Here is a 22286-nt window from a genome sequence, read left to right on the forward strand (position 1 = left end):
CTATTACCATCAGAGGTGGCCAGCACATCTTCTGGTGGAGGACCTGTATCTCCATCGAGTGCTGAGATGGACTTGAGACCATATCTTGCGAAGGTACATATGAAATGCAACCAGTGTGCAGAAATTCTTTTGTATGGAGAGCAGAGCCTTGTTCTTATTAAACTCAAAATTGAAAGTCATAAATGCCCCAAGAAAAAATAAATGTCTTCACTTCACTTTCATAGTATTACATACTGAAAAATGTAGTACAAACTTTAACAAATCAAAAGCATCAAAACACTTGTTTCCAAAAAAAAAAAAAAAAAAGTTCTTTTCAGAACTAACTCTTTCCACCAAAACATGCTCCAAGAGCATATTATAAGATGTTTTTTCGCCGCTTTATTTTAGTGCGAGACCGGGTGCGCGCACCCTTCTATCGCGTACAGGACCTGACACTTGCATGTGAAGTCATGTGACTTCTAAACGAAACTTCTAATTGGTTCTTGGTAGTTTCTATTCTGGAATTTACACGCAGCACTCCACCCACTTCCATCACTTTCTTTTCTACTCTCAAGAGACAACCACGTCGAACATCTTCCCGAAGACTTCGGTACAATGGCTACCGTTCCGCATTCATCTTCCGAATCTGAAGAAAATGAGCGACCACCTTTGACAAGAAAAACGGAGGCCACGCTATTACCATCAGAAGTAATCAGCACATCTTCCGGTGGACGACCTGTATCTCCATCGAGTGCTGAAATGGACTTGAAACCATGTCTGGCGAAGGTGCACATAAAATGCAACAACTGTGGAGAACTTCTTGTATACGGAGAGCAAAGCTTTACTCTAATTAAACACAAAATTGAGAGTCATAAATGCTCCAAGAAAAGTTACATTTCTTCACTTTATTTGGATAGTATAACATACTGAAAAATGTCGTAGCAACTTTAAGAAATCAAAAGCATCATAACACTTGTTTCCCAAAAAAAAAAAAAAAAAGTTCTTTTCAGAACTAACTCTTTGTACCAAAACAAGCTTCAAGAGCATATTAGCTGATATTTTCTTGCCGCTTTCTTATAGTGCGCGACCGGGTGCGCGCACCTACCTATCGCGTCGAGACACGCATGTGCAGTCTTGTGACTTTAAAACAACACTTCCAATTGGTTCTTACTAGTTTCTATTCTGCAATTTACACGGAACACTCCACCCACTTCCCTAGAAAACCAGTTTATCGAAAAACTTTTAAAGCCTCCTCTTATGAAATATTCGACATCAATCACATAGCAGAGTACTAAATAGCACTATATACACTCCGCCCCTTAATTATAAGAGACTTATTGCTATGTAAAAGCAACTTTTGTTTTCACGCGATAACGTGAAATGCTGAGCCTATTACATAATTTTATTTCACATATATGTTACTATTCTCCTTCGAGTACTAACACCGTAGAAAATACCACCAATAGCGGTGATATTTTTTACACCGAGAACGGGCGATTTCTATCCCTTACAGCCCTTACAATTATAAAGTTTTATTTCCTAAGTCTCTGATCTCCAACTGTGCAACGTAGCTCCCCTGTGTGTCGTAATAAGGTCCATAAACAAAAACTACAGGGCCAGCATTATAAACATACACAGAACCACAAAACGACAAGAGCCACCATACTGATACATATCCTTAATATAATAAACCTCTGAGAATAAATACATATTTCCGTGGCACCCCATAACACAAATGTGGCGTCCTCTGACTCTGCTCCATTACCAAACACCGTAACTCCCCGCCCCCCTCACTTTTCACTAAACTCCGCACTCCACCCCACCCGAACCCCCTATTACAAACCCCCAACCTACCCTCCCTGCCCAAACCCACCATGAACCTCAAACCACCCCTAGAAAACTTATAAGACACAGGACTACTAAAACTCAAAGAATACGCAACAGGCAGATAATGTAAATAGTACATAAAGGCACATATTTTTTCCAAAATACTATTTAAAAACATGTTCTATTTTTTATAAATCTATCATGCATCTGACCCTCTGGAACTGCTTTCAAAACGTGAACTATAAACCTCTACTTTTCATTTTCAAACCATACACATTCATCTGACCCTCTAGAACTGCTTTCAAAACATGAACTATAAACCTCTACTTTTCATTTTCAAACCATACACTTTCATCTGACCCTCTAGAACTGCTTTCAAAACATGAACTATAAACCTCTACTTTTCATTTTCAAACCATACACTTTCAATTACATAATTTTTTTTTTCCACAATTCAAGTAATGTTACACACCTTTTCTAAAATACACCAGTCCCTATCATTTATAAGGATTTATTTTCAGTCTTCATCAGTGACACTTTCTTCACATATAATAGAAATCACTATAACTTTTTAAACGACAATGCTAACGCGGTAAAAATAACCCTTCATTTGCTTTCCTTTAAGAATGCACACTATGTACCCCACGCATGCGTTTCTTAATCTTTGTATTTGGCAGCGAATACCGACCTTGAATCGGAAGACATGAACAAGACCGCCATTGTCACATTTAAAACTGAACGTTGCATCTGCTCACCCACATATCTTTCACTAAGCTAACATTCACAGAAAACAGCATTGATCTAAAAAAAATTGACCTTGCTTTACAACTCCCTCAAATCACTCCCTTATTTTTTAACGCATCCTCCAGTTCAAAAAAAGCTACTTTTTTAATAACCACTAAGCAATATATAAGTGACTAGACTCCTAGAAAATGTATCAAGTCATTCTGCTCCTCTCCACTGCATAGCCGGCGACCTAATTCTGTGGAGTTGCTATACAACCGGCAGTGCTGCGCCGTTTCCTGTACCATCTTGGGAAATTCAAAATGGATGTCCCTCCTGCCTTCGCAAACGAGCCGGACTACTTAGAACTATTTCGACAGAGAATGCTTCTGTACTACGGCACCTTACCACTCTCAACTTTGAATACTTCATATCGATTATCATTTCGATATTCGTATTTCACTTGTGTGCAGCCTGTATTTCATTGCCTGAGCTGTGATTTCACGTGGGCCCTGGATTTATGTCTCTGCAATTTGGTACCTCCTGAACCGAATTACAATCACCTCATGAATCCGTTACTTGATCATGAAAAGCTTTGTTACAACGGAGGGTTTATGGCCTTTGCAGCGATACAAGGAGTTCTGGGTCATTGGAATATATTCGCAGCGGCGCAAGATTTCCTAACAGAGAGCTACATCGAAAACCCACCGAGCTGCCCTATGATGGTAAAAGACGCCCCAATAATGACAGATCATGAATGCTCCTTTCATCTTCTCAATTGGATGGCTGACATGTTTTCAGATGATAACAATGATTTCATGTTAGAGGCACTTGCTGCATACTTTGCCTACACAATGGACGGTTAACTCTTTCCTAACAGCGAGCTACATCGAAAACCCACCGAGCTGCCCTCTGATGGTAAAAGAGGCTCCGATTATAACAGATCATCAAGTACTGCTTTACTCTTTTCCATTGGATAGCTGACATACTTTCAAATGATAAAACTGATTTCCTGTTACAAGCAGAAGCTACCTATTTTGCCTAAACAATGCTTCAATAACTCTCAAACAAGCCATTGACGTCCTCATTTCCTTTTGGTTTTCTATATTCTTCACGTTCTTTTCCATATTTTCTTTTGAAGAACAGACCTATTTGCTTTACTAACAGTGGACATTATAATTTCGTGTTGTTTGACAGCTGATTCATAAAGTAATGATGTATAACCACGTGCATTTTCATATATCGTTCCTAAACTGAAAGGCCAGAAACCTTCTTCCATTTATTAAAATATAATATACTTCCTTATAAGACTGTACAATGTTTTTTTCCAACTATATTCATTTTTCTTCAACTATAGCGTTTGTATTCCATGTACTACTGACAATACCAATTACTGTGTTTTTTGCAATTTCTGTACTCATATTACATAATGATTTGCCTTTAAAACAGTACATTTCTAAATAAACATTTCAAATATTCACGGTTTCTCTTTTAATCCATAATCTCAACTGAAATGATTTCATATTGAAAAACTATTCATGGGTTCCACATAACCTTAACTGTAGTCACTGAGGACCTTATTTATGAAGACCTTCCGCCGCCAGTGCCTCATTTTTTAAAATGGGAAAAAGTTACGCACCGGTGGCGCAAGGCCTTCATAAATAAAGTCCAGAATGTTTTCTTTTCTCGACCTCACTTACTGATACTAGAACCTGCAAGCCAATTACGGCCCGTGAACTCTTTCTTAGTAGGTCGCGCACCGTAAAGACAGTTATACCACTGTTAACATTTTTTTTTTCTGTTACTAAGCACCAACACAGTTCCGCTTCACTCAGTGTTAATCACTGCTCCCACGCTTCTACAGGCCAGACGCTATGTCGTATTTCTCTCCTTATCACCCTTTCATCTCCACAATAACAAACAGTTGTCCGCCTGCCACCAGAGAACAGACTCAGATGCAGAGGCCCCAAAGAGTGAACCCATCACCAACTGCCATCTCCGGCTGTTTCCATGGTTACACCTCATTCTGCACCTTGCTGAAGGCACAGGTCAAAAGTTCATGTCTTAACGTTCTACAACAAACTAAGAACACTATTTTCCCTCCAGAAACACCTGCCAATACACAGCTCTGTTACATATCTTGTTTTTTCACACCCAATAGTACTTTTCGTTTAACATAAACATTAACCTGTTCAATCTCCACTTGTTACAATCAACCAATCATTTTTATTTTTTAAACCACACCCAGCCTCTTCCTTTTTCTTTATTTAGAATTTCAACTTCTAACTACCATTCCACTTCCAGAACCGATCGGAGGACGACTACAAATCCCTTGAAAATGAAGGTCTGGCTAATAGGACACAGTTATATTCACTGGAGTGAAAAATATGCAGTAAGCAGACGAATTTGCAACCTCAGCTTACCAAATGTACACATAACATGGATTTCCAAAAGAGGATTGAAATGTCACCAATTGATTCCATTGGTGAAAACTTTTATGCATCTCCCAGAACCAGACCTTATAATTGTGCACTGTGGTGGGAACAATCTAGGCACAATCACTGGGGTAGGTCTGGAAATGCTTCTAAAAGACACCTTTCGACAATTGATGACACTTTTTCCTCGATCTGCCTTGGTATATTCCAATATATGCCAAAGACAGAAATGGAATTGGTCCAATCAACATTGTGCACAATTTGAGAAAGCAAGGAGACCTGTAAATAAATCTGTTTCTGCGTTCCTCAGAGATTATAGCATGGGTTCTATTTACCACAACAACTTGCGATACCACATGCAAGACGTCTATAGGAGAGACGGTGTTCATTTCACGAATGAGGGAAACAGAATCTTCCTCTGCAACATCAGGCTCTGCATCGGTACTTACTTATAAATGCAGAAAACACTCAATTAACACAATGGCTCTTTTCAGAGCCACCTTATATCTAAGCACTCAAACTTCTGATTTATCTCCATTTTCACACTCTTGTAAATAGGTGTGCGCGACCGGGTGCGCGCACCCCGTATTTTTTTTCGAGGAAAAATTATATCTTTTCGCGTTTAAGGGCATTACTGCACACCCCGAGAAAAGCTACACAGCAAAACAATCTCTAACTTCTCCCCTTTCCATGTTGCAACGCTTTTTTTTTTTTTCGAGGAAAAATTATATCTTTTCGCGTTTAAGGGCATTACTGCACACCCCGAGAAAAGCTACGCAGCAAAACAATCTCTAACTTCTCCCCTTTCCATGTTTCAACGCTTTGAAATGAACAATATATTTACTCGCAGTGACAAAATGGCGGACAAAACTTCCTGATTTCCTTTGAATCGAACGTTAACAGACGTCACGCAGCCAAAAAAAATTCCGCTCACGCGCAGCCGTTTGGGTGCGCGCACGTGTGCGCGCCTATAGATATATAATTGACTTTAACTTTAATTTTCTCAACAACTACTGAACGGATTTACACCATTCCAAAAAAAGCGTAATCTGCGAACAAGACTACAGTTTTGGCAAATTTCTTATAAATCCATTCAGCCGTTCGACCTGTAGCCGAGTCTAAAGGTCCTATGGAAAATAACATGGAGAAAACACGTTTTGGGACCCCCCTTATATCTCAGCCCCCACTTGACCAATCCCCCCCAAACTTTCAGGGAAGAAGCGCAGCGGACCGAGCCATCTTCTTTGAGAAATTAGCAAAGACTCATCCACCAGGGCCAAAGTTATTCCAAATAGAATGTTGAGGATTTCCTATGGAAACTAGGTCCTAACTATAACTACCTACTGGCGACCGCCAGTAGGTAATATATGTGTATATATATATATATATATATATATATATATATATATATATCTATGTGTATATATATATCACAAAAGGAAAAACTCCTGGACTAAGAGTAGACCCAAAAATCAGTGCTCAAAGTGCTTTATTTCCAGCCAGCCAGTCCGCCATGACGCATTTCGCTTCCACTGAAGCTTGATCACATGACATGTTGCATGTGGCAAGGACCAGTATTTAAAGTGCAAATCTAACAGAGCTGAACAGGCAGCAACATGGAAGACCTACTATCCTGTAGCAAAAGATTACCTCATCTTGTTTGAGATACATCGGGCTGATACATAAATGTAAATACATTATTTATAATTCATGTTTGCTTTCATATTTCATAAAAATCACATATTGGATTTTTAAAAACATTTCGCACAATATACAATCCGCATATAAAAATAATATAAAATATGCAAAATAGTACAGCCCTAGGCAGTATAAAATCAATACATGATACACAATATGCTGTTTACCACTAGCTACTCAAATGGATAATTCCAAAAAGCATTGTCCTGTTTGATATTGCCCCAGTGGGCAAAGACCGATTCTCACAGTCTCACAGCTCTGCCGAAAAAGCTATTTCCCTATCCAACTGGTCCCTAGAAATCAAAGTGTGCAATATAGATCAATAAAGTGCCTTTGCAAGTGCAAATATATGACAATTATTATACACAATCTAAAAAAAACATCCACCATTAAAAACCTGAGTAAGGCCAAAGACAAAGTGTCTTTTCATCCTACAATTTACATAGTTGATAATACAAATTATATTACTACACAGCTATTGCTGAAGTACCTCGATTAAACCAACATAGGCAACAGGTAAAAAAATCTCTAAAAGTTTGGCCCCTAATAACAGGTATACAGATCCTCGCTCGCATTCAGCCCATTTTGGATTCTTACTATCCAGTTCTAGTATGTACCGTGTTTAGAGAAGGCGAAGCCTAGCTTCTCTATCCCCTCCTCGTTTTAACGGCCAGACTGTGCCAATTACGTAGTACTGAAGATGGACTGGATTGGCTTCATGAGTTGATTCAAAGTGTCTGGCCACCGAATAGGCCTGATCTTTGCCTGTTATTGCCCTTATGTGATGGAGTATCCGTTTGTGGGCGGGTAGACTGGTGCTACCAATATACCTCCACCCACATGGACACTCCAGCACATAAACCGCGAAATCTGTTTTACATGTCCGTCTTTTAGTGATTTCCAGCAGGTATTGTTTGAAAGGGCTCTTCTAGCTGATTTTATTGCATCCATAGCGACCGGCCCTGCATTGAGTACACTTTTTAAAGCCTTTGCTGAGGGCCATCCATGTGCTGGAAATCTGTGGTTCTAAACTGCTCTTGACCAAAGCATTGGCCATTGACGTACACCATCTAAAAGTAAGCAAAGGTTTATCTGGAACCCTCTGGCCAATGATTGGATCTCCATTAATGAGATTCCAGTTGTGATAGGCAACACTCTGACTTAAGGAGAATTTTCTATTATAGGAAAGAATCATGCAGGATTGAATACACCCAACCTGCGTGGCATTTGATTTGTCCTTTGATTTAGGTGTTAAAGCTAGATGTCTGGGCAGAAAGGCCACTCCCTATACAAGCTAACAATGGATTAAACCCAGATCTGTGACTGGGGAATGTTTTGCCATAGTGCAACATTCCGTCCATCATCTTGTGTGTTTTGCTGTTCACCCTATGTGGGAAGGGTATGCCCAGACGTGGGTCCCGTGCTCACTACGCTACTGGAGTCAAGCTATCCTGGCTGAAGACGGCTGATTGCCAGAAACCGGTCCTAGGATACTTTTTTCCGGTCCAGGGAAGACATGGCTTGGCAGTTCGGGCTGGACTGTTCCCATGAGGCACATGGTCAAGGCTGATTTGCATATGGCCATGTCTGAACTGGGGTGGCTTGGTGAGCAAACTAACGATGGATTAAACCCAGATCTGTGGTGACTGGGGGTAAATGTTTTGCCATTGAGCAACATTCCGTCCATCATCTTGTGTGTTTTGCTGTTCTTGCAACATGCAGCGTATCATATTTGCTTTCACTGTTCAAGCCGCCCAGGTCAATGGCGACCCCTTCTTTGAAGTGAAATTGATCGCACATTTACAGGATTTTGAGCTATTGGCATTGTAAATGACAATGCCTTTTATTTGTGTTAATTATCAAAACATATAAATAAAAGGCATTGCCATTCACGATGCCTCTAGCTTAAACTCTCACGAATGCAAGACCTTTTGCATTGCAAATGCTTGTATTATTAGCAAACTCATTCTCAAACGGAAATTAGAGACTGCGTCCAAGCAATGATTGGAACTCAAATTCTGCCTTGCGATGCTGTCTACCTGTGTTATTATTTGTAATAGACATTTCCATACAATATAAATCTAACTAAGAATTTTGACGACCAAAGCGAGAAAGACAGCAGTTTACTATGCAGCTCTGACCTGGCAAAGCATAATCCTGCTGTACTGGTCATGAAAAACACTGCATATCAAGCAAATTACACCAAAAGATGCCGAACTTGCTTGAGACCCCAAGAAAAGAGACTCTGGTGTATAATGCATCTTTGATAATGTTATAGTGGTTTATTTTGAGCCAAGAACTATTAGGGCCTAATGTCAAAGGATGATGGCTGGCTAACATCTGTCATTGAAACAAGTATGCCTAACAGGCTAGTTCCTTTTCTTTTCAAGGTCTGCAAATTATCAAGTTGGTCTTAGATCAGCAGATGATAAAAATGATCAATCTGGCCATTGGCTCTTACGAGTCCGAGTAATTTCTTAAAGGGATAGGACAAGCTAAATTCCTGCCCAGGTCATTGGCTGAAAATATTCCTCATTTTTTTGCATTTAAATATTGCAGTCCTAGGTATTGAGTATACAGATCTTAAATTCTCAGATGATTATGTTGGTGTGCCATTATGCAACTGGCTCACCTGATGCAATCCTGAGCTTGACCACTGTGAGATAAAAAAGAATGAGAGAAAGAAGGAAAAAGTGGGTTACACCATAAAGAGGAGTACCTTGATGGAAATAAAATGTGATGAGCAAGACACTTCTAAACAGTCTTAAATCAAGTTAATTGAAAGTAATGAGGGCCATAGTATTTTGTATCAATCAGTGAGTTTGAATAGAGTTCCTGAAGTTGCCAAGCGCCTCTTATGCTTAGAGCCTGAACAAGACGACCGGAACATGCAGCTGATTAGTAACAGCAAAGATTCAGTAGTGCCCAGCCACCCCATCAAATGGTAGCTGTTAAAAATGTATTCCTTTAGGTGGTAGTTTACACTGTCATATAAATCTATTCTATTTCTGTTCTACTGTTGAACACTAACCACATTATTAATAAAGGAGTATAGCTCTAAACAGGTATACAAAGCAAGGCAGAAGAGTCCTCTTTATTAAATTACAACGACCTACGAGACCAGAGAGAACATGTTCTGCTTGCTAAAACACATGGATGTTTTGTCAATCAGTGTATCATAAGTGAGTGAGATAATTTTCCTGACCTGGGGTGAGACTTGGATACACATATAGGTTGCTGTGGGAATATGCCTTTTGTCTGAAAATGTTTGTATTGATTACAAAGTATCTGGGTTCTACTTGTATTCAATTAGTATCCTGAAACCTGGCTAAACTATTCATTATTCCTCGAAAGCAGAGATCTCTTGTTCTAGATGTATAGTATAAGGGGTTATTACTTCTGATCACTGGAGGTATCGCAAGTAGTGTTCCAGGGAGAGTTCAAATAACAATGATGATAGAGCACAGTCCTGCCATTTGCACCCTAATAGATGTTTTATTTGACAAGCTTCCCATAGATGCAACAGAGGCTGAAAGGCCTTCATAGTATATATTGACTGTATCCAGAATCCTGGAACCCAGGCCTATACTTTCTAATGAAGCCTACACATTTGGCTAGCAGTTCTTATCAAAAGCTTTTCCTGCATTTAATTTAATCCTATTGGCCACTTTCCCTAAAACCAATGTCACAATGAAAACTGTTCGTTTTTGGACACAAGGGAACCCTGTAGGGGACCTTCGGACCGTGGGTTACTTAACTTGTTTTAAAGAACAGGGGTCCTAAGGATTCACAATATGACAAGAAGATAACAATATAGACTACAATCAGTGCTATATTTTGAAAAAACGCCCAGCCGGACGTAAGTTTATTCATAGGATAACGTGGATTCCTGTTGGCCCAAGGAGAGGCCAAGGATAGTAGCAAGATAGGGTACAGTCCTGTACCTATCCCGAAAGGTTTAGAAGAGATAAACCAGGAAGAGGGAGATAGAACAAGGAAGAAGTTTTTCAGGCAAGCAAGAAGTTTTTGAGCCAGAAGGTGACTTGTAGTTACAGTAAATGCAGTTACAACAAATTCACCCTGCAGTGTCAACAATTTCAAATAAACATATTAAGTAATATGCTACACTGCATATTGCGTCGACGTTTCGATCCCTAAGGGCTCATAATACAATGGGATCATCATCAGGACAATTTTTACAGTTAGTGCCTGCAGTAAATGAAGCCTGTAAAGAAAAGGGGGGGGGGGAAATAATGACAATTTTAAGGCCCTGTGCAGGGTAATGGGTGCAGCCAGGTAAAAAGTAATACCATTAGTCGTGCTGCCATGGTTGTGCAGTATCCAGATCGGAATTGCACTAAGGGGTAAGGCTTACCTGGCGCTATTACTAGTAATACCCTGCACAGGGAGTTACATCTTGAACCCCCTTATCCACAAATTCCGGCTCCTGAAAAGACTCACTCTTGCCCCCATTGGAAAGGTGACTGCCCATAGGCACTATTTCACTCACTGAGTCACTTCATCACAGAGCACATACAACGCAATAAAAGCATCTTCTATGTCACCACGGATATAGCACTATTCTCGATGAATGACACCTATGTCACTGCGCCGCTTTTTGAGCACTTCTCCACATGTAAATAATTTTTAAAAATCACAATCACACCACCTAAGAACCGGCGAGTTCAAGTAATGAAATGGCCTTTTAACTTATAATTGTGCCCTGACGACTATTAAGTTTTCTTGAAATTTTCCTTTGTTGTAGGCCTAGGCCTTAAAATTGTCATTATTTTTCCCCCCCTTTTCTTTACAGGCTTCATTTACTGCAGGCACTAACTGTAAAAATTGTCCTGATGATGATCCCATTGTATTATGAGCCCTTAGGGATCGAAACGTCGACGCAATATGCAGTGTAGCATATTACTTAATATGTTTATTTGAAATTGTTGACACTGCAGGGTGAATTTGTTGTAACTGCATTTACTGTAACTACAAGTCACCTTCTGGCTCAAAAACTTCTTGCTTGCCTGAAAAACTTCTTCCTTGTTCTATCTCCCTCTTCCTGGTTTATCTCTTCTAAACCTTTCGGGATAGGTACAGGACTGTACCCTATCTTGCTACTATCCTTGGCCTCTCCTTGGGCCAACAGGAATCCACGTTATCCTATGAATAAACTTACGTCCGGCTGGGCGTTTTTTCAAAATATAGCACTGATTGTAGTCTATATTGTTATCTTCTTGTCATATTGTGAATCCTTAGGACCCCTGTTCTTTAAAACAATGAAAACTGTTGTCACTAAGTTGCTATGAGCAGTGGCTTCATGAAGGGAGATGAAGCCATGTTGTATTGAATCGACCCAATAAGCTGCCCTGGAAATTGCAGACGGCGATTGGCCATGATGTATTGGGTACATTTTAGAATCACAATCCAACAAGTCCAAAAATAATCTTCATTAGTCTGCAACCACTGATTTTGTGACTGGCCCTGGGTAATGTTGCTATAGAGGTTTTTTCCATTTACCTCCTGTCCCAGAGAATGTATAATTGCACCAGTGTGGATTTCATGTTCTTTGATTTGAAGATACGTCCCATGTTCTTACTATTCTCACAATACCTAAACAGCCTTTTTCAGTAGAATTAACAGCTTTATCCGAGATTTGTGGTAAAAACAAAACTCAAGGCCAGGTTCTAAACACCATTAATTACCTGAAATGTTTTCACCTCCTGACAAATTAACTTCTAGAGCTCTCATGGAGGTATGTAATCTTTGTTTCCTTATGAGGATTTATATTTCTCCTGTTGATAATTAGTATTATGGTAGCCCCACAAGCCACTTCCTTCATCACATCCCAGATCATGGAAGCAAATGCCAAACCAGAATTTTCTTGAAAAAAGCTTGACAGTGTGTTGCTCATCCCTTATTTAAGCTGTTACTTAAATAGGAAAGTTCTGTCTTCTAATTGCAGGCTTGTCCCTTAAAGTCTTCCTAGAACTATAGAGAGCTTCAAAGTTATGATCTGATAAGATGTGAGGATAGAGTTGAACAGAGATATGTGGTGCCGGGGCTTGAGCTAACCAGCTCCTGTCAAACCTAAAATAGTGTATCTGTGACCAAGAATAATGGGTACAGCTTGGAGAAAGAGGCCTGCAGTAGTGCCAGCTGTCTACCAGGCCATACAATTAAATAATATATTAAGTGGCCACCATCTTCGATGCATGTGCCTCCCCAGAACATCTTCCCATATCTAAACGTTTCTTGAAGATTGCCACCTAGACTCTAGTACCTAGGGGAGGGCATTTTGCAAGTCCCCCTCCCCACCCCCACCAGCAACCAGAAAACAGAAGAGACCTGGTTAGGCCATTTTAGGTGAGGCGCCTTTGACCATTGCAGCAGGAGTTCCTTGGCCGGTGCTTTGTCAATGCAAATGTCACTTTTTATACACAATTTAGCAAACTCTTGCAAGTGTAGTAAGGCATCAGCTTTATTGAAAAATAGATTTAGCTGCCGAAACTGGCATCAACTTTCTATGGTTGTGTGACAAAAGTCAAATTGAATAAAGAACACTGAATCACCAAACTTCGTAGGGTTATTGAGGGATGCTGTTTGATACAGTACAGATTAGGTTGCCTATGTAGTCAAGCCACATACTTTATTCGGACATAATGAGCCATAAAAGTGCATTGCATAGACCAAGAAAAAGTATATTGTAAAAAGAATAATTAGTGATGAGTTAATAATCTAAACATTAACATGTATAGTACAATGTGTAATAGAAAGCCAATCGAACCTATCCAGTTCAATCTGTCTTTCTAATTAATAAGACACTTTTTATAAAATTCATTTCAGCATAATATACCTCTGTGCTCCCTAAGTACTTTTAATAGGCAACAGTAGTCTTATGAGATTTTATATTACATTTATGTAAAATTGGGAGCAAAAAGCATTTTCTTTGTTTTGTATAGAGGAAGTAGATTAGGATATTGTGCTTTGTGCAGAGTTGCCATCACAAGGGCATGCGAGGAGTAATGCGAACCTTGGCCCTTGGGTGGGAAAAGTCAATATAAGGTGAAGTAGGTTAAAAGGTAACCTTAATAGTTAAAGTCCTGTGCCACTTGTTGGAAATAAGCTAAAGATAAAGTGCTGGCCAGAGGCTCAGTTATCCAGTTCCAGTACATCATGCCTAAATCCCTTGCATATTTGCTGTGTGCACAGCAAAACATTGCATATAAATCAGTTCTTGTAGAGAGGTCATATGCAAGAAGCTCTCAAGATCTAAGAAGAGCTTGGGTGTCCCAAATTCATTAACACTATTCTTAACATATGACAACCAGGGAATGTCTTCATTATTATCTAAGGTTAATTGTCTAGGTAGGTCGGTATAGCCCAAGGGTAAAGGTACTCTCTTCCTCTTTCCTGTTTTTGGAATAGGAATAAGCTCTTTGTATTTGGCTATCAATGCCCAGTTCTTTAGGTTTGGGAAGGCCTGCTGAAAATAAAGCTCTATCGACCTCATCGGAACATCTTTTTTGGCACTTTCTGGGATACTTAGTACTCACGGATTGTTCCTGTACATGTGATTTTCTAAATCCTATACTTTGCAAGCCAAGTGTTTTGCTTTTTGACCCTGTGCTGACATTTTTTGTTAGAGAGTTCGGTACATCCTTCATATTGGAAATGCACTGTTCAACTTCTGTCGTTCTGCCTCCTAGGGAGCTCATTTATTTGGATCTTTTTCAGATAGCTACATGAAACAGGCCATCAGTTTTACAGGCAAATAAATCTACCAGCTTGGTAGACTCCAACATTACAATCTAGGATCTTCCTTCTCTCACTCTGAAGTAACAGAGCTCTGAAAAACCCTCTTGGTGAACATCAGCAGGTAACTTACTGGACAGGATAACTAAAGCAGGCAGCTAACCGATAAAGCATATACTGTTAACATAAACATAAGCACTGTGAAAAGAAGGAAGCTAGGCACCACTAATTCAGACACAGGGAATTGTAAATGAGCAATTTTGCAAGTATACTGATTGGAAATAAGCGTTTCCTTAGTCTTTGTTTTAGCTGTTAAAATTGATGTGGTAAGTAAAGGAAAGTATTGTTGAAGTTAACAACTGTTGCTTGAGTCAGACAACATATAGTTTCAAGCTCAGTTTCTTTGGCAGCCATGATCAACCCTGTGGTTCAGTGGAAATGAAAAGTTAGTGATATTCAAAGAGTTTCATAGGTTTGTTGGATCAGGAGATTTACAGTGTTTCCCTAAGTTGGCTGCTTACTCAGGCAGTCTACATTGGGAAGTGATTGATGGGGAAGAGTAATAGCTAGAGACAGACTGGTGCAAAGCAGTCATTGTTTGGAAGGGACTTGGTGAACAGGTTTTTTTTCATGTTGTATTTCTGTGTTCAGGCCCATGAGAATGCAGAGAAGTTGCGGGACATCGTGCTGCCTATGGAAAAAGAAATCCTGGATCTGAAATCAAAGCTGAAGCGAGCAGAGGAGCAGATCCGCAACTTTAATGATGCAAAGGTAAATATGAGAGTTAGTGAATGGTAGAATTTGAAGGGAGACGTGGTGAAAAGACAGATTCTAGTTTGTGGTGTTTTTCTTTCAACATTCTTGTTCCCACAAATTGATTTGGTGAGGTTGTTTATCTGCTCAGACCGTGACTGTTGATTTCCTCAGGATCCCTGTGTGGTTGCCTCTCCAGAGACTGCTAGGCCACAGGACCCAGAACCCCATGTGCCAGATGCACTCCAGAAAAGAAGCCCCCAGATCCTGGACACTGAAGAAATCTCAGAGCCAGTGAGTGAGGGAGAATCTTCTTCTGATGAGCCTGACCTCTCTGTGGGTGCTGAGGCTTTTGCTCGGAATTGTGACAATGTCTCTATTGGCTCTTTCACCATGAGCGGCACCCTACCACGCAAAAAGCTGAGTCCTGAGCAGGAAGAGACTGCCTCCTTGGTCTCCACAGGCACCCTCGTTCCAGAATGCATCTACATCCCTCCGACAGGGTATCAGCTTGTGTCTGAGCAGGACTGGAGCCATTTGCAGCAAGAGGTATGGAAATGGAGTGTCAGGATGGATGAGAGTGTAGCAGTAGGTATTGTGAAGGTGCATTGCAGAGTGAGTGCAGGTGCAGCCACAAGTGCTTGTAAGCCATAAGTACTTTGAGGAAGCATAAACTAGGTTCCTGTGGATATAACTCATTCCTTACTTTTATGGTGAATGTGACATTGATAGTTGCCTTTTTTTGTACTTCTGGTATGTACTGAGGTAACTGACATTCGTTCTGTGGCCTGTTCCTGTATTCGAGGAAGTCACTATCACATTATCTTTTGTCACTAACCAGCTCTTTCACTTTGACCTCTTCTTTGCTTCAGATAAAGATGACACAGAACACGTTGCATTGCACTAGCGAGCGCATGGCTAGAGTGACTCGAGAGAAGGAAGTACTCGAGGAAGCGTTGCGCCAGAGCACGGAAGATTGTGCTAGACAGGTAAGCATATCCATGTTGGATGTCCTGCAAGAAAGGAGTGCATGCTGGAGGTGAGCCTGGTATTGAATTTCAGATTCTACACTGTACTTTTAATGTCTGGTTTCATTTACAATCCCTTACTTACTGCATTGAAACGTTTTCTATGTTGCCACCTAAATTGCATTATTATTCAATTTTGTTTCTTGGCACACCTAGTGTTTTGGGTTTAAAAGCCCTGACCAGGTTACACAAGCAAATGCCTGCAAAATTGCACCCTGTTGCTGACACTTAGAACGAGAGCTATACGGCCCTCAGACTATGCTGCAGGTCTATGCTCTCTGAGTAAATAAAAGGGCATGGAGGTGGAGGGACTGGATGAGAGGTTAATGTCCTAGCAAGGTTTTAGACTTGGCATCTTTTGGTTTGTTTCCCCTGAGTTTTTGCTTTCTGACCTCCCGGTTTTGACTCTGTTTTGGTTGGCGAATGCTTCTGCACTCTTTTCGCACTGCTGATCACTGTTAAAGTGCAAGTGCTCTTGGTGTAATGGATTGGTGTTTCAATCATCCGAGATTTGATTTACTTGTTAGTCCCTAGTAAAGTGCACTGAGTGTGCCAGGGCCTGTGAATCAAATGCTACTAGTGGGCCTGCAGCACTGATTATGCCACCCACCTGTGTAGCCCTGAGAAGGTAACTTAGACCCGCCATTGCGGAGTCTGCACGCAGGTTGTAACTGCCTTGTCGACTTGGCCAGTGCACACACTTGCCAGTCCCTCACATTCCCTTTTCTTACATATCAGCCACACCTAAGGTAGTCCCAAGGTACCCCTGTGAGCTGGGTGCAATGTATGTGAAAGGTAGGACATGCCCTGGTGTGTGTGGCATGTCCTGATAGTGAATTACGGGCAATTTCGTTTTTAGGTCTCGCGACCTATCGATGTGCGCAAGCGCATCGAGCGGAGCGAGAATTCAAGTGGCGAAAACATCGTCAAACTAAGGGCTTTCAGCCCCGCGGTTTTCATGCAGTTCACGTGTACATGCACGCGCATCGCATGCAAGCCCAGCCTCTCGCAAGCCCAGCCTCTCGCATTCCCAGGCTCTCCCGCCCCCATCCGGCATCAGGCTTCTCCTCCCCTAGCAGCACTCCTCCCACACCAGCAACTCCCCCCTCCCACACCAGCACCTCCCCTCTCTCTCCACGCAATTACAGCCTTTCCCTAGCAGCACTCCTCCCACACCAGCACCTCCCCCCTCCCACACCAGCACTTCCCCTCTCTCTCCACGCAATCACAGCCTTGCCGCACTGCCGAGCCTGTCCCAACAACACAACCCAGCTCCGTCACATGGCTTCTGCTTTGCTCTTCTTCCACCACCTCTCCTAACCACTGCTTCTTGGCGCTCGATACATCTCGCCACCTGACCCCCCTCTCCTACCATTCCTAGCTACCCCACTTTCGCTCTCCTCGCACACCCCAACACTTCTCCAACCCCTGCCCCAAAACCACCGCTCCCACTTTCCACTAACCCCGCTCTCGTCTTCTCCTGCCCCCAGCATCTCCCCACCACCGAAGCCCAAGTTCTCCCCTAACCCTCCAACGCTACTACTCACAGCTTACCCACGACCACCACAGCCATCTCAACAGCGCCACAGTCTCTGCCCCCAATCTCCAAAGGTCCTCGCACCTTAACTCGCACCTCCACCCACGGCACGCGCCTGCGCCATGTCAAGTGCCATACTCATGCCCGATTTATCAAAAGTTTCAAATTATCGACCGGGCATATCACTTTCCCCAGCAAAAGCACCCAATCCCCCCCCCCCCCGCAAGCCATCATCACGCTCCAGGCTCCCCCCAACATAGCCAAAACCCAGGAGGTTAAACTAGGCCCGGGGGTGAGGCCGGCCGAGGAAGGGGCAAACAGTAAGGAGCCCCCACGCAGCACACGCGCAATTAACACTGTGAGAAACGGAAGACTCAGTGGCCCCTCATCATAGTCAGCAGTGGGGGCAACGTTGTGCGTCATCCCACAGCCCCCCTTAATGCCGCCAGAATGTCTCTCGCCATCGCCACAGTGTTTGTCATCACAGCCTCCCTCGCCGACGCCCTACCTCCTCCACCCACAGTCTCTCTGGGTCACTTTCGACAGTACCTCCCCCCTCCCACACCAGCACCTCCCCTCTCTCTCCACGCAATCACAGCCTTGCCCTAGCAGCACTCCTCCCACACCAGCACCTCCCCCCTCCCACACCAGCACCTCCCCTCTCTCTCCACGCAATCACAGCCTTGCCGTCTGGTTTACTTCCATTTTATTTGATTCGCAAACACAGCCTTGCCCTATCAGCACTCCTCCCACACCAGCACCTCCCCCCTCCCACACCAGCACCTCCCCTCTCTCTCCCCGCAAACACAGCCTTGTTTTCATTCTGTGCTATTCAAACAATGCACTGCAGCAGCCTCTCCCACTTCAACCCCGACCTCTCCCCTCATACACTGCCAAGCCTGTCCCAACAACACAACCCAGCTCCGTCACATGGCTTCTGCTTTGCTCTTCTTCCACCACCTCTCCTAACCACTGCTTCTTGGCGCTCGATACATCTCGCCACCCGACCCCCTCCCCTACCATTCCTAGCTACCCCACTTTCGCTCTCCTCGCACACCCCACCACTTCTCGAACCCCTGCCCCAAAACCACCGCTCCCACTTTCCAATAACCCTGCTCTCGTCTTCTCCTGCCCCCAGCGTCTCCCCACCACCGAAGCCCAAGTTCTCCCCTCACCCTCCAACGCTACTACTCACAGCCTACCCACGAGCACCACAGCCATCTCAACAGCGCCACAGTCTCTGCCCCCAATCTCCAAAGGTCCTCGCACCTCAACTCGCACCTCCACCCATGCCGCCAGAATGTCTCTCGCCATCGCCACAGTGTTTGTCATCACAGCCTCCCTCGCCGACGCCCTACCTCCTCCACCCACAGTCTCTCGGGGTCACTTTCAAAAGCCTCTGTTCCACCAGCAATTTTGCAGCGCGATACAGCGCCCTGAATGGGACCTCTTGGTGCTATGGACCCCAACTAAGAAACAGGAGGGCAAACAAGAGTTGATTTAAGGTTGTTCGAAAATCTGAATTTTCACTTTCCTTCTTACATTTTGACAACCTCTCACCTTTTCAAATCCCGAGAGCCCCTCCCCGTCTGTGGCTGCTTTCAGCTAGAGTGGCCATTTACTCCAGCATCAGAGTCAGACATCACTCACACCATCCATCTTTTCAAAGGCCACGCCCTCTCCGCACCATGCTTCCCCTCGCCCTCTTTTTTAGAAGAACTGCCGGATTCCCACGACCCTCATCACGATGCACCACTGCCCCTGCAGTCACAGGGCTGAACCGCACCCACTGCGGACAGACGCACCCTTCCCAAACGCCCTCACGCCCCTTCCAAACCAGCTGTCTCCTTGCACAATCAGCAACCCGCTGAAAAAAACACAACTGGAGAAAAATCACACATTCCGTTCAAACGCGACTGTCCCCTTGAGATATAACACACTATACACACAAACATACACCATCTCTGCACTACAGTGGCGTATCAAAGGTGCTATGGGCCCTGGTGCAAGGAAAGAAGGTATACAACTATCGCCATGGTTCAGCTAGGGTATAGCTATGGTTCAGTGGTCCCTTGGGTACCGGTGCCACAGCTGCACTATTTGTAGCTACACCCCTGCTTTCCTATGCACAATAAATCAGTCTGTTCAAAAGCGATTAGAATGAAAAAAGGTTACCAGATGGGTAATATCACCATGGATGCCTGCTTCAAGTCCCGAGCCACCAGTAGTTTCAATTGGTTCAGTTGAAATTAACCAGCATTACAATGCCCAAAAACGCATTAGGTTGCTGGAGAAAAGCCCACACCCTGCAAATTGTGTCTTGATGACTAAGGACACACAACGCCACTCACACCCACGCAAGCCCACTCTCACACACGCAACGCCACTCTCACACACGCAACGCCACTCTCACCCATGCAATGCCACTCACCCACGCAACGCAACTCACCCACGCAACTCACACACGCAACGCCACTCACACATGCAACGCCACTCACTCACCCACGCAACGCAACGCAACTCACTCAAAGCCACTCACACACACGCAGTGCCACTTTCACCCACACTGTGCAGTGCACAATAGGTCTCGCAGTAGGAAAGTTGGAGCTATTGGTTTTGTAAAAAACAAAGCCCTTTATGTTTTTAAAATGAAAAAAAAAATAAAAGGCATTGTTATTTGCAATTGTAATAGCTCCAACTTTCCTACTGCGAGACCTATTGACAACGCCAGTGCTTGTTCACTATTGCAAGGCTGCCTGTTCCCGGTAGGACAGAATGGCGAGTTTGTTTATAACATCTAATAAAATATAACTGGCCCGGGGAATTAGGTAGGAAAATAAAGGTTCGAGGCATATGAGCTACAGATCTCACAGTGAGCATTAGTTCGTCACCAGGTGTTGGGCTCGGATGATTGCACATTGTTGTCGACTTGGAAGAAGTCTTTGTAGTCACAAGATAAGTGACTCCTCCTTTGGACGACAGTGCGCATGGGCATTGGCTCTATCCTTGGATTGTTTTTTTCCGTCACTGGGTTCGGCTGTAACTTTTCCGCTCCGGCTCAAAATCTACCTTTAAGGGTAGTTCGACGCGAACAAACTTTACAAACAACTTACGATATCAACAAACATCGACTCGACATCATCTCTTCGATTCGGGTCGTCGACGCGCGCCGTTGGGCTAATCCACGCCGTGAGACCTACAACTCATGGAAAGGACACCATTCAAAAGATGCCACGAGTGTGGAGCAAAGTTTCCACACAGTGACCATCACTTGGTCTGTAACCTGTGCTTATTGCCAGAACACGACGAGTCAAGCTGTACAGCCTGTGCATCCTTTCGATCAAAAAAGATGATTTGAGATCAGATGGCCCGTCGACACGACATGCAGAGATCGGCTCCGGAACCAGTCGATATCTTCAATGAAGAAGGTCCGCTCGTTCCAGAAGAAGATTCAGACAATCTCCAAATCGTATCCAGGGCAGACTACTCCGATGACTCCATACCATCGGGTCAACGCGTGGGTACTACTGCCCCTACCCCATACCCAGCACCTAAATCGAAGGCAAAGGTCAACACTCCGCCTCCACAACCCAGTTGCAACCTAAAAAACACGTTGAAAGCCCCGCCATCGAGCCCGGCTCCGAAAAAAATAGTCAAGCCTTCCGGTAGCTCTGTACCGAGCAAACCTCACGTGCCAATCCCACCAGCTTCCTCGGCACCGAAATCGAAAGAAGCCCAGGTTCCAAAACCGTCGACTTTTAAAGACAAAGCTATGAAGCCTCTTTCTGGCGCCTCTTTCCGACGAAACCAGCTTCCACTCCGAAGCCAATATCTTCGGTACCGAAACCTACAAGGCCTGCTTCTGATGTGGTCAAGCACTGAAACAGCCTTTGACTCCAAAGACAATACCTTCAGTGCCGAAATCTATGCCAAAGGACCCTATCACAGCTCCACGCCCGGAACTGAAAAAATCTGCTCCGGCAACGGTTGCACAAGGAGAAGACCTTTTCCAACCTGATCCTCTACAAAAGAAGATCTACATTGATCCAAAGATAGGTCATGTATGCACTACACCACACAGGAAGAGGAAGCCAGACACAGCACCTACACCTGCAGTGCCTGTCAAGAAGAAGGACTCTGCCACATGTCCTATGCACCCTTCTTCTCCTGTATTTCCTTCTCCTTCATCTCCTCTTAACATTTCACCTCAAAATTCTCCTGAAAACTCTCCTCCTCACTCTTAACCACATACACCTCAGAATGGTGAGGAGTATAGCATGGGGAGGGGTAGAACCTGATGAGCCTTTTCCCTACCCTAGTGATGATCAAGACTGGGAGTACCCAAACCCACAGGATGTGCCAGATATTCCTGACCCACATACATATCCATCCAAGCCTTCTCCCCCAGAAGACAATATTGGGTTTGGACACTTACTGAATAGGGCTGCCATCTATCATATTTCACCATGCATTCAGATGAGGCAGAGGAAGATTTTTTATTAGATACTTCCGAACAATCACAAAAGTCTGTTCAAATTCTGCCTATGATTA

The 22286-nt window shown here is 43.3% G+C and overlaps 1 protein-coding gene across 1 annotated transcript in view; it reads left to right on the top strand.

The window, feature by feature from the left end:
- Positions 1 to 22286, top strand: part of RABEP2 (rabaptin, RAB GTPase binding effector protein 2) — a 305401-nt gene that overhangs the window by 81733 nt on the left and 201382 nt on the right. The window contains exons 4-6 of the mRNA XM_086932395.1: positions 15069 to 15188; positions 15345 to 15719; positions 16043 to 16159. Of these exons, the coding sequence (XP_086788521.1) occupies positions 15069 to 15188; positions 15345 to 15719; positions 16043 to 16159 (612 nt within the window). The remainder of the gene's footprint in view (positions 1 to 15068; positions 15189 to 15344; positions 15720 to 16042; positions 16160 to 22286) is intronic.

This window comes from Lissotriton vulgaris, chromosome 7 (genome assembly GCF_964263255.1).
Source record: "Lissotriton vulgaris chromosome 7, aLisVul1.2, whole genome shotgun sequence".
In the NCBI taxonomy this organism is placed as follows: Eukaryota; Metazoa; Chordata; class Amphibia; order Caudata; family Salamandridae; genus Lissotriton; species Lissotriton vulgaris.